Source organism: Dermacentor silvarum, chromosome 6 (assembly GCF_013339745.2).
Source record: "Dermacentor silvarum isolate Dsil-2018 chromosome 6, BIME_Dsil_1.4, whole genome shotgun sequence".
In the NCBI taxonomy this organism is placed as follows: Eukaryota; Metazoa; Arthropoda; class Arachnida; order Ixodida; family Ixodidae; genus Dermacentor; species Dermacentor silvarum.
In genome coordinates, this window is record NC_051159.1 from 132671424 (window position 1) to 132685780 (window position 14357).

At 41.7% G+C, this 14357-nt stretch overlaps 2 protein-coding genes across 2 annotated transcripts in view; one reads left to right on the plus strand and one right to left on the minus strand.

Annotated features, from left to right (window-relative positions):
* LOC119456040 (riboflavin kinase) overlaps window positions 1-14357 on the minus strand; it is a 56721-nt gene that overhangs the window by 27295 nt on the left and 15069 nt on the right. The window lies entirely within an intron of this gene.
* On the plus strand, window positions 142-12335 carry LOC119456033 (39S ribosomal protein L9, mitochondrial). Its single transcript, XM_037717629.2, has 7 exons — window positions 142-503; window positions 1365-1527; window positions 3504-3628; window positions 4861-4908; window positions 8375-8476; window positions 11102-11203; window positions 12072-12335. The coding sequence occupies exons 1-7, from the start codon at window positions 429-431 to the stop codon at window positions 12291-12293; spliced, it is 837 nt and encodes a 278-aa protein (XP_037573557.1). The 5' UTR covers window positions 142-428; the 3' UTR covers window positions 12294-12335.

The window sequence follows — 14357 nt, forward strand, 5'->3', positions numbered from 1 at the left end:
TTTATTTGTTAGAAATAAGTATGAGCGTTGAATAAAACAAGCGTTTAAGTACTTAAATTAATTTTTACTTGTCTAGCGTCTGTGGCAATCTTGACTAGTGATAATTGCTTCCAAGTTTAGCGACATTGTTACCCACTATGAAAACGTGCAAGGGGGCGGCCATGTGCGTTTGGTTATTGCAGTGAAACTAGTGAAACTGAAAGATCACCGCGAGCAGTTAGGTTCTGTGGGTCAACGTCACTCTAAGAACACTTCACAGTGTGTGATTAAGTTGTTTTGAAACTTGTTAGTGTGTCAAGCTCGTCTTATTAACAGCAAAACAATGATGAGGTCGGAAGAGCAGTGCTAGCGTGCGCCGCTCTCGCCGCGTGCTACGCTAGTAAAGACATCGCACATACTCACCTATAAGGAGCAGCATTTAAGCCAAAATGTTGAAAACACCACCTTCAACGACCGTGAGTTTGTTAAGGAGCCTCCGATCGCCTGTCCATGACCAAATCAGGGTAAGCATGTATCGGGGGAGCGTCAGAAAAGACGTAAATATGATTTGAACATTGTTTACACTTTACACGAATAAGTCGATCAAATCGAAGTCGTGGTGAATAAAGGGTACTTCTGGAGAAGGGATCAAGTTGATTAGATAAATTGGCACCAAAAAGCGGGTAACCTTTTAAGAAACGGCTTGTACTATGATAGCCCGAAACTGACGAAATATTTCATTTAAGTAGACTGCTTAAAAGCCTGCTTCGTTTGTGTTAGAAGCAGAATTTATGCGCTATATTCCGCACACGTTTTGGGAGACAGCAATGGTGTTGATAGCTCTTGGGTTGCTCCAATGGCTTCCAACAACAGTTACATATGTAAATGTTGTTCAGTGATTAACTGTTTTCAAACAAGGAATGTCGCTGGGGCCAACGTTTCGACTAGGAAACTCGTCTGTACTGTACGTTTAAGACAAGTCCCCGTGTCGATACGTTGACCCCAGTGGCATTCCTTGTTCAATTACGATTAATCACTCAAGCCTCCATCATTCTCTGAACTTCTATCTTGCTTGAATCCTTGTTCAGGATGCTTGAAAATTTCATCATTTGCTTTTTTTAAAGCTCGAACACGAATTAACCCAAAAAGACACGACAAGTGACTGAATAACAATTGACTCGGTGGAGGCAAGCTAAAAATCTTTGTATGATAGACTGAAATGCGCACAATCCAGTTTAGCTGCTGGAGCATGGATGTGTATCGTAGTTCCCAAGTGAAATGGCACAACCTTCTACAAGGATTAGGCTGAGAACCTGGCTCTAGTAAGGGGACTGGGAGATTTAAAACCAAGCATGTCTTTATAAAAGTATATTTTTCCACTTCAGACAACCAAGATATTGAGGCGAGTTGTCCCACCACTTCTGTCGAAATCGTGGTACAAGACGCCCCGACTCCTGACAAAAGAGAACTACATTTATGTCTGTGACGAAATCACTGAAGATAAGAAGAAGCCAAACATCGACATCATTCTCACACAGTTTGTCGAAGGTAACTTGATGCACATCTTTTAAACCTTTGCTGTCTTTGCTGTATTGCTTAAGAAAAAAAGGACTGGGATGCCAACCCGTTCAGTTCTCTCCTGAGGCTCAGTTAGAAGCTAAAAGAATACAAATTACTTTCACAGGCAATTTTTCTTTTCCACTCACTTACATTAGGCAGACTTCACTGTTAAGACAACAGTAGCTTCACAACTTCATCTTGATCTTGCGAAGCGCAGTATAATTACAGTGGCATGATGCGTTCCTTTTGCCACATAAGTAGCAATCCTGGCAGTACCAAAATTCTAGTCTTATGCTGTAGCACACTTAAACTAGATAGACATACAGAGTTAGTAGCTTTGGTGAACAAGCTAGCCCCAGAAGTTGTGGGGGTCGTGGCTTGTTTATTTTTTCTAGACCTGTGAATTCCTGAAGTTTCAGTAGTCATGAAACACTTCACTCATTTGCATGCAAAGATATATTGGTTATCCAGCTGGGGCCGTATTCTGAAACGTTCCAATTCGGCGAAATTTCTTTTTTCGCTTTCAGGCACGCGATGATTGGCTGTTTTAGCAAAATTGGATGAGCTGATTAGATGGTTGAGCCCGACGTCATTCAATTTTGCTCAACCAGCCAATCAGCGCGCGCCTGAAAGCAAAAAAAGAAATTTCGCCGAAGTGGAGTGTTTCAGAATACGGCCCCTGTGTGTAATTGCGATGAGTCTGCTCTGAGGACACCAAGTGCCTCTTGAAAATAAACACACCAAAAATAGACATTGAGAACTATGTTTTAATGGGACACTGAAGAGATGAACTAAATCAGTTTAGGCTGATGAAGTATTCCTTTAAAATGCTGTTTCTGTTAATTTTGTGGTAAGGGGATTATTGCTAGAAGAGTAAGAATGATGTTTCATTTTTTTTTTAATATTTCATGCTGAAACCACAGCATCGCTAAGCCAGTGTGACATCAGGGATTTCAACGTATCTTCTCATATTAGGGTTGTCCAGGCGCAGTGTAAGGTATGGAAACTTAAGTCTTAAGTTCAGTCTTTGGTGCCACTGTAGTCCATGCTTACAGATAAAAAGTTAGCTAGACCCGATTAGATGCTGTCAAAATCCTTGACATCATGATGGACTAGTGTGGGAACTTCAATGCAACTTTGACACTAGTCTTTTGTTCTAGCTTTTTTTGGGGGGCTTATCAAGCCTTGTATCACAGTAAGAGTGACTTTTTTTTAAATTGTAGAAGCATAGTTTATTAATATAGATCAACCTATTTTTCTCTTTAGTGTCCCTTTAAGCTCCAGATGACACCAGGCATCACAAGTTTGACCAAAAGTAAAGAAGGAGAAAAGAAAAAGCTTTATGGTGTTATGTCTCAGCAGGGCGAAATGCACGCTACCGCTTCTCATAGACTATTAAAGCAATATCGTTAAGGGCCCTGTGTCGTGGAAAATCCGGTGTGGGCGCCGGCATCTTGTGAGCGAAAATTCCCGTATATATTTAGGTATATGTCACGCCTTGCTCTGTGACATGCGGTATATGTGAGTTATATTGCCACACCATTTTATCACTAAAGTTGCTCATACCTTGTCTTACATACTTGACAAGGTTATTCCTCGGAATTTGGAGGATGACAGCCCACAAACAAATGTCATGAAGCAAAACACCGACAGCGCATGCCTTTTATGTTAAATCTTCTCAGACTGAAATATGAAAGGTGCGAAACAAAACGGAAACCTGAAAATGATGTAAATTTTTTGGCGTGGCTGTGCACTACCTCTGGGATTGGCCCACGCAAGAGGCCGCAGTTTGTACCAGAAAGCTTGCCTTCGTGCATAGCGTTCGCCGCCAGCGTTTCCTGGCAAAAGTTACGGTACATAAGCTGCAGTCACTGGGAAGCATGAGAAGCAGTCAGGGATCTTTTAATGCTATCGTGTTCATCTCTTAAAGGCGAAGCTTAGGTGTCCTCCAATTTTTTTTCCAGGGCTCGGGAACAAGTGGGATATTGTGTCCGTGAGGCCGTTTTATGGCCTGTTAAAGCTGATTGTGCCAGGATTGGCCCTCTATGCAACACCAGAAAATTTGAAACTTCGTGAGAAAATGAGAGTGGTAAGTTGAGATCTCTGCTGTACAAACCTGCTGCTCGCAATTTATGATTTTTTTTTTTTTGCTAAATGTGTTATATTTAGGGCTTGTTTGTGATTGCTGTATTGACATTAATATTTTGTCTTTTTGCTCTAACTTAGGTTACAAAATTTAGGATACAAATACTCTGCAGCCTAAATTTTCGTGTCTCCTCAATTATTTGGACCTAGCTGCAGCAGTGTCATCCACTCCATAAAACTAGCATATAGCATCATCTGAAATTTAGAGTGCCATTGCACAAGTCTACTTCATGAATAAATGTCATGCATAGTTACGTTTGTCTCAGATCATTCTAGCTGCAGCTAGAAGTAAAGTGATAAAGTAGAGTGCCTCTTCACAGAGGCCCTCAGAACAAGTACTGAATTTTTAAAATGCACAGTCAACATCTTGAGCAATAAAACAGTATTTAGCATTTAAAAATAAATTAGTATTTGCGAAGCCATAGCCACTGCAAAGGCCAGATGCCGGCTACACTGGCTCAGTGGCTGTGGTGGCCTGCACTGGGCCCCAGTTTTGTTGCCGGCTGCAGTTGGCGCAATTAATTAAAGGCGAAATGAGAAAAGGCTTGTGTACGTAGATTTAGGTGCATGTTAAAAAAAACAAAAAAAAAAACAGGTAATTTGAACCTGTCAAAAGCTCTCCACTACAGCGTCTCATGTAGCCGCAGTATTGCTTCAGGACATTAAAAGGACCAAGAGACCAAATTTTCAAGCTTGAATTACGCGTTGAATATTAGTCCCTTGTTTTATTGCGCTATTTTTCGTCATTATGGAATACCAATTCACCCAGCATTTAGTGCTTCTAAATCCTGGCCATGGTGGCCGCATTTCTATTGGGGCAAAATGCAAAAATGCCCGTGTACTGTGCATTGGGTGCACGTTAAAAAAAGCCCAGGTGGTCAAAATTAATCCGGAGTCCCCCCACTATGGCTGGCCTCATAATCATATCGTGGTTTTGGCTCGTCAATCAAAATTACTTTTGATTGGCGCAGGAAACATTCCAGCTCTATTCCATTGGCATATGAAACAGCATGCACTTAAATTTTCTGTTAGAGCAGTACTGATTGGCTGTGGAAATATTTCACCTTTATTGATTGGCAGTTAAATATTTGCAGTGTTTGTGAAGAATTGGCTGCAGGATGTGTACTGCCAGAGTTAAAGCATTCATTTGCATTTTCTTTTCTTTTTTGTTTGCAGGGAATGGAAGACTTGGGTCCAGTGTTTAGTACCCGAACTTCTCCGGTGGTGAGTAAAGCACTCTCTCAGGTTAAGTTCAGTATAACACTTCACCACAGGCAGAGGCACTGAAAGCAAATGCTGAATCGGGCTTGACTAGCTGTAATTCTGTGGACATTTGGTCAGCGATCAATGTTTACTTGTTTTTAAGTTGCACTTGATAGTCATTCACTTCATTTTTAATCTCTCTTGCACCCAAACCTTGGCAACCTTGATATTATGGCATAGTGTTGCATATTTGCTCCTTTTGTTGGAAAGGATTCCAAAAGGGTTTAGGTCGGACTTTATTTGTTGTTTCAGTGCAGTTTTTTAATGATAATTAGCCACACGCATTTAGTCAGATGCAGAGTTTCAGTGTCATGAAAGGCTACTTCAGAAATCCAAACTGACTAGCTCAGTGCATCCATCAGTGCTGTGTTCTTGGTATGTATACAAATTCTATCTTCTTAAAGGATTTGTTGAAGCTGCATGAAACACACTGCAAATGTGCATATTAATATGAGAACCAGAAAGCAAGTTGTGACATAACTTAGATTTATTTGCTGTGTTAACAAATGTGGGAATTTGTTTTTAAAAAATGATACGAGAACATTAATTTTCATGTCTCACATGCTTTAATCCTTAGTTGAAGGCCACATGCATTTCATTGAATTTGTTTTAACCATTGCTACAACACATAAGGAGGTCCTTTGCTATTTACAATATATGAAACATTTCTGCAAGGTCTAAAGTTTCTTCGCTGGTTTCCTGGAGTAAACCTCTGTGTTGACCAAGCATTCTTATGTTTAAGAAATTGCTATATGAATGCTAAATGCTCTTTTCTTTTTACAGTGAATAGCTAATATTGGCGAGTTCTATGTGCTTTGCATACATTACATGACCTGCATACATCAGCCTCAGTCTGTAAAGAAAAAGCCACCTCAATTTGGCCATGTATTCTGCCACAAAACTACTACTTCAGCTCATAATGTACCACACCAATTGGCATAGCTAGCTTCAATGGTGCATTTTACAGTAAAACAGCAAGCTATGATTGGCCGATCTTGGAGACTGAATGTGGTGACATAGACATAATTTTGTATATGAACAGCTGTGCTAGTGGTTTACTACATCATCAACTGTTCAAGAAGTTATATTACCGTAATAGAGGATTTTAGCTTGCCTATATGTATGTACTGGCTATGGAGTACTGTAAACATAGATGTGAATGCTGGTGGCGTCGTATTGTGACATTGAGTTCATCCATGGCATACAAAACTATTACTGCAGTGGTGAGCTATGCGCTACTTATTTGATGGTGCAAAGACATCAGGAACAGTATAATCATGAATGTGTTTAGTGGCTTTTCTTTTTTCTGCTGTAAAGAACATGAAACAAATAATTGTTCTGACCAGGGTATTTAACTGGAATTGAACTGAAAATAGAAAAATTTTGCATGGAACCAGAATTGAACTGGAATGTTGCAATTTCTTAATTAAAAACAAATTTTTGGAATGAAATAAAAAATATAGGTAATAAATTATGGTTTTTTGTTCAGGTTCTCAAACACTTTTCATCTATGCATTGCCTGCTCTTGTGGCTCAGCCATGCTATCTCGTTTGTAAATGCAGACAAGCTTGCTGTCATTTACTTGTAATTTGTAATTTTCAACATGTGCCGGAAGGTAGCACGTTAGTAATATACACGCGAGCATTTGAAATTAGTGACCATCACATAGTTATTCAGTGGAGGGAGACCTATATACCTGTATAATCGCTGAAATGAAGTGCTTCCTAGCTTGGAAGTCGCGTTTGATCCAACTGGTATGGAAACTGAATAGGTGCACTAGAAATGACATAGTAATTGCTGCTGAGGTGTGCTTCCACAATTTGATAATTTTTTCAACTACTTGCAGCCCTTATGCAGCTACTTGCAGCCTTTCCATGCAGCTTAGGATAGGAACATTGTGAAGTTTTTGTGCAAAATAACTTTAATCTGTATTCCTGTAGTTATTCTTGGGCTATGCAAACTAAAACAAACAGGTTCAAACCAGTCTGAACTGTTATTTTTGTGCTCCTGGGTTAAACCAGAACTGAACCGCCCTCACTGAGCCGGACCGAAAAAGTTTCTGGTTCTGATGTGTTACGGTTAAGCAAACTGCCACAAGATGTTGTTATCAGCGCCGTTGCTGCCGTCTATTTTTTTTTGGTGTTCCAGTTTTTTTGTAAACTGCGTTACGTGTATGGGCACACTAACCAACCCCCGTATTCAGAAATGTGCCTCGACTTGGTCAAGATAACACGTGACATGAACGTGCCTCAGGCACAGTTCTGAATATGCGAGTAAATCTTTCTGATGACTAGACCTAATGACTAGGGCATGATATCAGGGTTGGCAGATCAAACATCAGTGCCTGCCCTCCTGTCCCTGTCTTAATCATAATCTCGCACATCAAGTCTAGTCATTATGGAATGCTAACTTGACTGCTCCCATGCCTTGCTGGAGTTATGACTTCAAGTGGGCTCACAAATAATAAAAGTGAGATGCCTGAAATGTTCCAGGCTCTCCGATTGCCATTCGGGACAAGGCTGTGTTGCTGGGAGAACTTACTGCTAGAACTGCTAAACATATTGTCACGCGTACTTTGTTTTAGTTTTTGCAAGTGACTGTGTGTGGGTTTGGACACCAAAACGCTGAAGTGGGCGTAGTGAAAAACTACTGCGACATTATTTCATTCTGTACAAAAAATACTCCGACGTCTTGGCGCATCCACATAATGCACCTTAAGCCATTCTACACACGCTAATGAACTGTGAAACTTTAATTCTTATTTGTTATTTGCTCGGCCATTTTCTTTTAATTTCTCTTTTTTTTTTAAAGAATCTTAACTCTTTATTAGGTGAACTTGTGCCCTGAAAGATGAGCATTCAAATCACAACAATATCAGCAAACACAGGGGTCGGCTGTCAAATCTGAACTGACTGGTCAAGTTTGTCCACTATTTATACATGTATCACTGTACATTCCAGAGTAATTAATGGTGCTCACCGACATACGAGAATGTACAACACTGTTTGTTTCTCGTGTGATCTAATTAGACAAGACTGTTTCACTTTGACTCTTTCAACAGCCAAGAAATTTCAAATACAGTAGGTGTGTCTTGTGCTGAGCGGTAACGTGATAACAGTGATGGATGGATGGATGAATAACTTTATTGAGGTGATCTGGTGAAAAACAGTCGCCGGCAAAAAGCCACACAATGTACTTGTGGCAGTAAATTAAAGTTCTTTATTGCAGAACAGCATAGAGTCACCAGGCTTAAAGGAAGCTGTTGTCAATTAACGGCTATTTGTTGTGCGAGCTCTGCAGTTCCAGAAGTATTGTGCAGGACAATTAAAACTTGTTACAACTGTCACACAACTCGTTGGTTGCCAAACAAGTGGATCAGCAGAGTTATGACTGGACACCATACTAATTGGGCCTTTCTTTCTGCCAGACAATTCGCATGCTCAAATCCAAAATCATCAGACTTCCCATGAACAGGGATCAAGGGTGGACTGTTGAGCCATGGCATCTCAGGAGTGCCCTTCGACAAGCGGTCAGTTGTGTTCTTTGTGTACCATGTTGCTAACTCTAAGACAGGAACTCTGGTGGCGTCTTTAGTGTGTAAGTGGCTGAAGTTCGAAGGTCTTGCGGAGCTTAATGAAAAAAAAAAAAAAAAAGACATATACAGTGACCATACTTCGTAGAGTGCCATGGGACTGATTGTGAAACATACCACCATTCTTGTAATGTTTAAAGCTTTAAGGCAACTCTAAACTAAACAAATGAATCCTCTTGTGCAGGTGACTGACTGCTTTGGTTAGCATGTTTTAAGTGTACTAGAAATGTTGGTACAGAGAATGTTTCTCACTTGATCCATTTTAGTTAGGATATTAACTCTGTTTAAAAATATGGGTTGTCCAAAGCCTGAGATGATCGAGATAGATAAACAGCTGATTCATGATAATATGCCTCAAACATGCAGGATGTTTTGCAGCAGGCCCATATATATTTTTTTTTAGCAGCACTAGCTGAACTTGTTGGAATGTCCTCGACAGGCAAGACCTATTTCACCTCAATACAGTAAACCTTTATACAGTTAAACATGCTTATAACGAACCTCGATATAACGAATTCCTGGATATAACGAAGTTTTTCTATTCCCCGCCGTTACTCCATAGAAGCACATGTATTTGAGACCTCTATGTAACGAAGTGGCAACAGGAGACCCCCTCGATATAACGAATTTTCCCCACCAACAACCTAGAGATTTCGCCCCAAATTTTGTCATTTTTGCGCGAGCAGCAACCGGAAGCTTCTTCGCCGCGATGGAATGCGGAGCGAGCGCACTGCGTGTGAGCGTGTGCGAAGCGGGTCTGCATCCCTCGACCCGGCGATCTTGCCGCCGCGGGCGTGACCTTTCCACCTCCCTTCATTCAACTTTGAGCTTGCCGCTTGCTGCAGCTGGCCTAGCCTGCCAAGCCGGTACTCTCCTTTTCCAGTTGATGTTGCCGACGTGCTGGCAGACACTGTGACACATCACACTCAGTGAGCGCGGACACGCGCTGTCAAACACTGGCGGCGTGTGGAAGCGCCCCTGCAGAAGCGAGCGAAGTGACCTTCGTGCTGTTGTCTATCCCTTTAACGCAAACTGAGCGCCAAGAACACACAGCACGCACAAAGCTACGAGCTGCCGACGCACCTACACTGCCTAGACTCTGCCCCAACGCAGATCGCTTTCAAGATACGGCCCGCGCTACCGCACGCCGCCGCGCAGTACGCAGTTGATGCCAGAGTACAGTACAACGCCGCCCGCTACCCCCCCCCCCCCCCCCCTTGCTCCCTCGCCGGTGCCTCGAGCGCAACAGAAGGCGCGCTTCCTCCCTGCTTTTTTTTTTCGTGCGCGCGCAAGATTTGGACGCGGTCGTCGGCTCCCCTCGCACATACAGCATACGGCGCGCGGCGATTGCGTTATCGCCCTTGGACTTTACACGGAACATCTATGAGCCAAAACCAATTTAGGGCTACAATGCGTCATAGACACCATCTTGAGATAGCAAATACGGATCTCAAGGGCCGTACTTTTGCTGGCGGAAACCGAAAATACGTCATAGTTGTCGCCCCCGGCACTTTGGGCGGCCAATGCCATCGTCAAGCCACCGAGCCAAGTGACATGAAAAGTCAAAATGGCCGCTCGGGCCGGCGCGGGGTTACAGTTCGCAACGTACGATGCGGGAACGGTCCCACAGTTGCGACGCAACAGCGGGGTTACCAATGCATTGGGTTCTATGGCAGCTGTGCTAAGACTTGGCGAAAACACAGTACCCGGGAACGTAACAGCGGGGTTCTACTGTAACACTATACGACGCTACAACGCCATCGTGACGCTCGCTCTTGGTTTCCGATGCCTCACGCTTGTGCGAAACAACACGCGTCCACGCATCCAATACCTGGTGTGACATTCCAAGGATGAGTGCTTCGACGAAAACAGAAAACGGGTGCGCGTTACAATCGAGGGTGTGTTAGAATCGAGTAAATACGGTAAGCGTTTCTTTTTCGAATTTTCGTGCCGAAGCTGCATATAACGAAATCCTCATTATAACGAAGTTTTTGGGGAATTTGTCAATTTCGTTATATCCAGGTTTAACTGTATAACGAACATGGATGTAATAAATTATCCAATATAGTGAGGCTAGAATGTTTCATGTCTGTATCAGCATGTAACAAATATAGAATAAAATGAAGGTATTTTCGTGCAAGATGCTACTTCATTATAAAGGGATTTGACTGTATGTGGATCCGTCATTGTCAAGGTAAAATTAAGTTCGCCTGCAAACTGTCCCGCCTGTTGGTGGCACCTCACTCTGTTTCTTCTTCTTCTTTCTGGGGTTTTACATGCCAAAACCAGTTCTGATTATGAGGCACAAAGTAACTCTGTTTCAGCCATCCTGTTATCTAAACGCACCTGAATTTTGGTGCATTTTGTCAGGACTGCACTTTTACAATTTGTTACATTACATGTGCAAGCAGACAGCAGTGCGCTGATGCTTTCACATGCATTTTGTGCTTCACATATGCACTACTGAATAACTTCACACAGATAGACAATGTTACAGAAAAGTCTATAGGAAGTGGCAGACGTTATTGACTGCTTAAATATCTTTTGCGGTGTCATTTTCAGGGTATTACTGTACCTGAAGAGGCCATAGAGCTTCCTGAAACACCCATTACTGGACCAGACTATGCTGGAAAAGAAAACAAGGTGTTCCTTGCCACTATTTATGTAAGTAATATATAGCCACTTTTCCAAGTAAAAAGTGCATCGTGTTTGGGTGGTGGCCTTAGGTGACATGCTGGTATCTTGTTGGTGTTTCATGACGTATGATGTGGTATGGTTTATTTTCCACAAAACAAAATACACTATTGTGGATGAAAATTGCGGAAAAAAGATGCTCAAGGCAACTTCACCAGCCCTAATACACCTAAATTAAAGGAGCAGTAGAGCGGATAGAGTTTTTCACGATAACATCATTTTGAATTCAAGCACTACACCAAAAAATATTCAGTAAATAAGTATAAAGGTTTCTCATTCCCTTGCATACTGCCTATAAAGCTATACCACACATATTTCATTATGGAACAGGTTACTAGAGGAATTGCTTAACATTAATACAACAATCGTTTATTGATAACATAAAAAAATTCGCACTTGACTGTTAAATATTGTCATCGTTTTCGGTACGCAGCTAACAAACGTTTGTGAAATCTGTGCCAGCACTTTGTATTTGTGTCTGTATAGTCTTCTGTGCGTTACATTTATATGTGTAGGTATTTAAAAGTAGTAATTTAGTCTGGTGAGTTGACAAGGAAATGAGCAGTTACTAACTGCCTGGGGCCATACTTCCATTATTTCCTGAGCTAGAGACACTGGCACATATCTAATGAAATGGAAGGTCTCACTGATGACAGTTGTAATCACTGCAGCATGTTCATCCGGAATGTCAAGTGCAGAAATTGTTTTGTTCTGTTTATTTATTATTACTGTTTTGTAATTTTCATGTTCTGAAAACCTGTAACCAGAACTCTCCTGCATTCTATTGCTATGTTTTGGGGTGCCAGCGTGCATGTTTGACCTAGCTTTCTTTGAACAGGTGAACAAGGTTGACAAAGGCATGATCCCCTTCCGGATCCAACATGTCGGCAAGGCTGTCCGAGTGGATGAAGGTTCAGAGGTGCCATTCAAGAAACTACCGGTCGAAGCTCTCTTTCCAGAGCAGGAGGCAACACTTAAAGAGCTCTTCCCAGCAAAATTCAAGCCATGTGAGCACATGGACACTACAACATCACCAATAAAGCCAACTGCTTCTAGCTAACTCACTGTAGCCTTCTAAGTATTAAATGACAAGTTTAGGAGATGTCTGCAGTGTTCTCCTTATGGTACTGGCTCCTAGCTTTGCATAGAATGGTGAGGTAAGATTGCAGGCACTGTACACATTCATATCTTCATAGTGAGTTGGCCTTTCTGTTCCCTCTGTGTGACCCTCAGAACAGCCAGAAGCCAGTCCTGTTCAAGTTGCACGCATTGGTGAAGTCCACTTCTTGGCGCCAGATGGCATTCCCCTTTTATTTTTGAAGAGAAACATAGAGGTGTATCTGTAAATGAGGGATTTTTTGTTGGACAGTAGCTTTACTGGGCAGAAAATTTCCTGACTTATGCAACTTGTGAATTGCAAAAGTACAAAAAAAAAAAAGTATGTGCAGATCATATCTGCACAAATATTCTGCAAAGAGGGACTTTCGATTCATAAAATAAAAAGTCTTCCAGATCTGCATGTACATTTAGCAGTCACAAATCCAATTACACTGGAACTGCTATCTTTTTCTCTCCTGCACATTGCTTCTACATTCCACTGCACCGCTTCTTTGGGAGCCATATTTGTTGCTGCTGCTTCACATTCTCCCCATTTGTGCATTTGCTTCGTGTCCCCTTGTCATGAAAAGTCGTGAGACTTTTCTGTCCTCCTGGCCTACAAATTCTCTGCTCCACACTTTGCACGTTGTACTTGGTCCGCATAAATTAGCTTGTCCGTCTATTGTGCTTGCCAGACATGGGCCACTGCTGCATGCTGTGCTCAGCATTCTGTTAGATTTGGGTACAGTTGACGTCAAAAGTTTACGAACCACAGCACATGAGAAAACATTGCATTCCTCAGCAGTTTGTGGTCATAGCCAGTAAAACTACAATATTATGCTGCTTCATGTAATCCTGGAAATCCGAATACCGTACTGTGTGCCCAGGCTGTGGAAGCACTTAATGTTTTGTCATCAAGCAGTCCATAAACTTTTGATAAACGACTGTACTTGTCCTTAGGCTGACCTTTTCATGTTTTTTTATTCGGTGAACAGTTGTGTGCTTATTATTGTTATATATATATTTTTAAGTGTTCAGAATACCAGGAAATCCAAATACCAGGCTGTATGCCCAAGCAGTGGAAAAAATGGTTTTTCTTGGATCACAGCCTGTAAACATTTGATGCTGGCTGTACTTCCTTTTTGTGCCATCCTGGAAACTAAGAGTTGCCTATACAGTGCACATGACGTCACATATCTTCCTGTTTTCCCTATTCTCTTACATATGACCTCTTTTTGCTGCACACATCCGTGATACTTGTGCAAGAGAGAGCAGCAGACTGCAATTTGCACATCTGAATGGATACAGCTATGTGAGCTTCATGGAGTTTTCAGTCTCACTGGGTTCTCTGTGAGCAGAGTTGTGTCCTAAGTGAGAGGTGATGACATGCTGGCATGTTCTTGTTCTTGACAACTACAAGTGACTTCAGAATCCAGCTTTCACCTACTGTCCTCTTCCAATTTTAGAATCCCAGAACTGCTGTGTCACGAAATGGACAATTGACTAGAAAACAAGACATTTGCTTACAAAGTTAAGAAAGGCACCAATTAGATAATCAAACATGATCTCGTTTTCCAACTAGTTCTTGTTTGGCTGAGCTACAAAATGCCAACAGCTGTTTCACCATCTGTAGTATTATCTGCAGTCTTTACCAGCATGCTAGAAGCTGAAGATCCTGGCCAATGACAGTGAATCTGTTCCTCGAGTGAAGTCATTTTAGCGCATTTCTGCAGTGTATGTCCAGTATGGTTATGGTCCGTTTTAGCTGTGCAACTCAGTTTTCTATGCCAAACAGGATTTTAATTTGTTTTCTTGCAATCTCTACTACTGTTCTCATTCACGACATGTGAAATGATAGGGCCAATAGGCCACTTCGTAGTTTACATCAGTCAGCTAATGGCACAAAATGTGGTAGGGATTCTAAAAGGATAAAGAAAAGAACAAGTCACCTTTTTAGTGGCAATGCATGTTATATGCCAAATGCAGGTATAATCTTTGTTTAACGAGCAGGCTGGCTTATTTAAAA

Excerpts from the sequence above, each read along its gene's own strand:
- LOC119456033 (XM_037717629.2), top strand. The coding sequence starts at position 429 with ATGTTGAAAACACCACCTTCAACGACCGTGAGTTTGTTAAGGAGCCTC. Across the intron at positions 1,528-3,503 it reads TCTCACACAGTTTGTCGAAG|GGCTCGGGAACAAGTGGGAT; the intron begins GTAACTTGATGC and ends TTTTTTTTCCAG. Across the intron at positions 4,909-8,374 it reads GTACCCGAACTTCTCCGGTG|ACAATTCGCATGCTCAAATC; the intron begins GTGAGTAAAGCA and ends TCTTTCTGCCAG.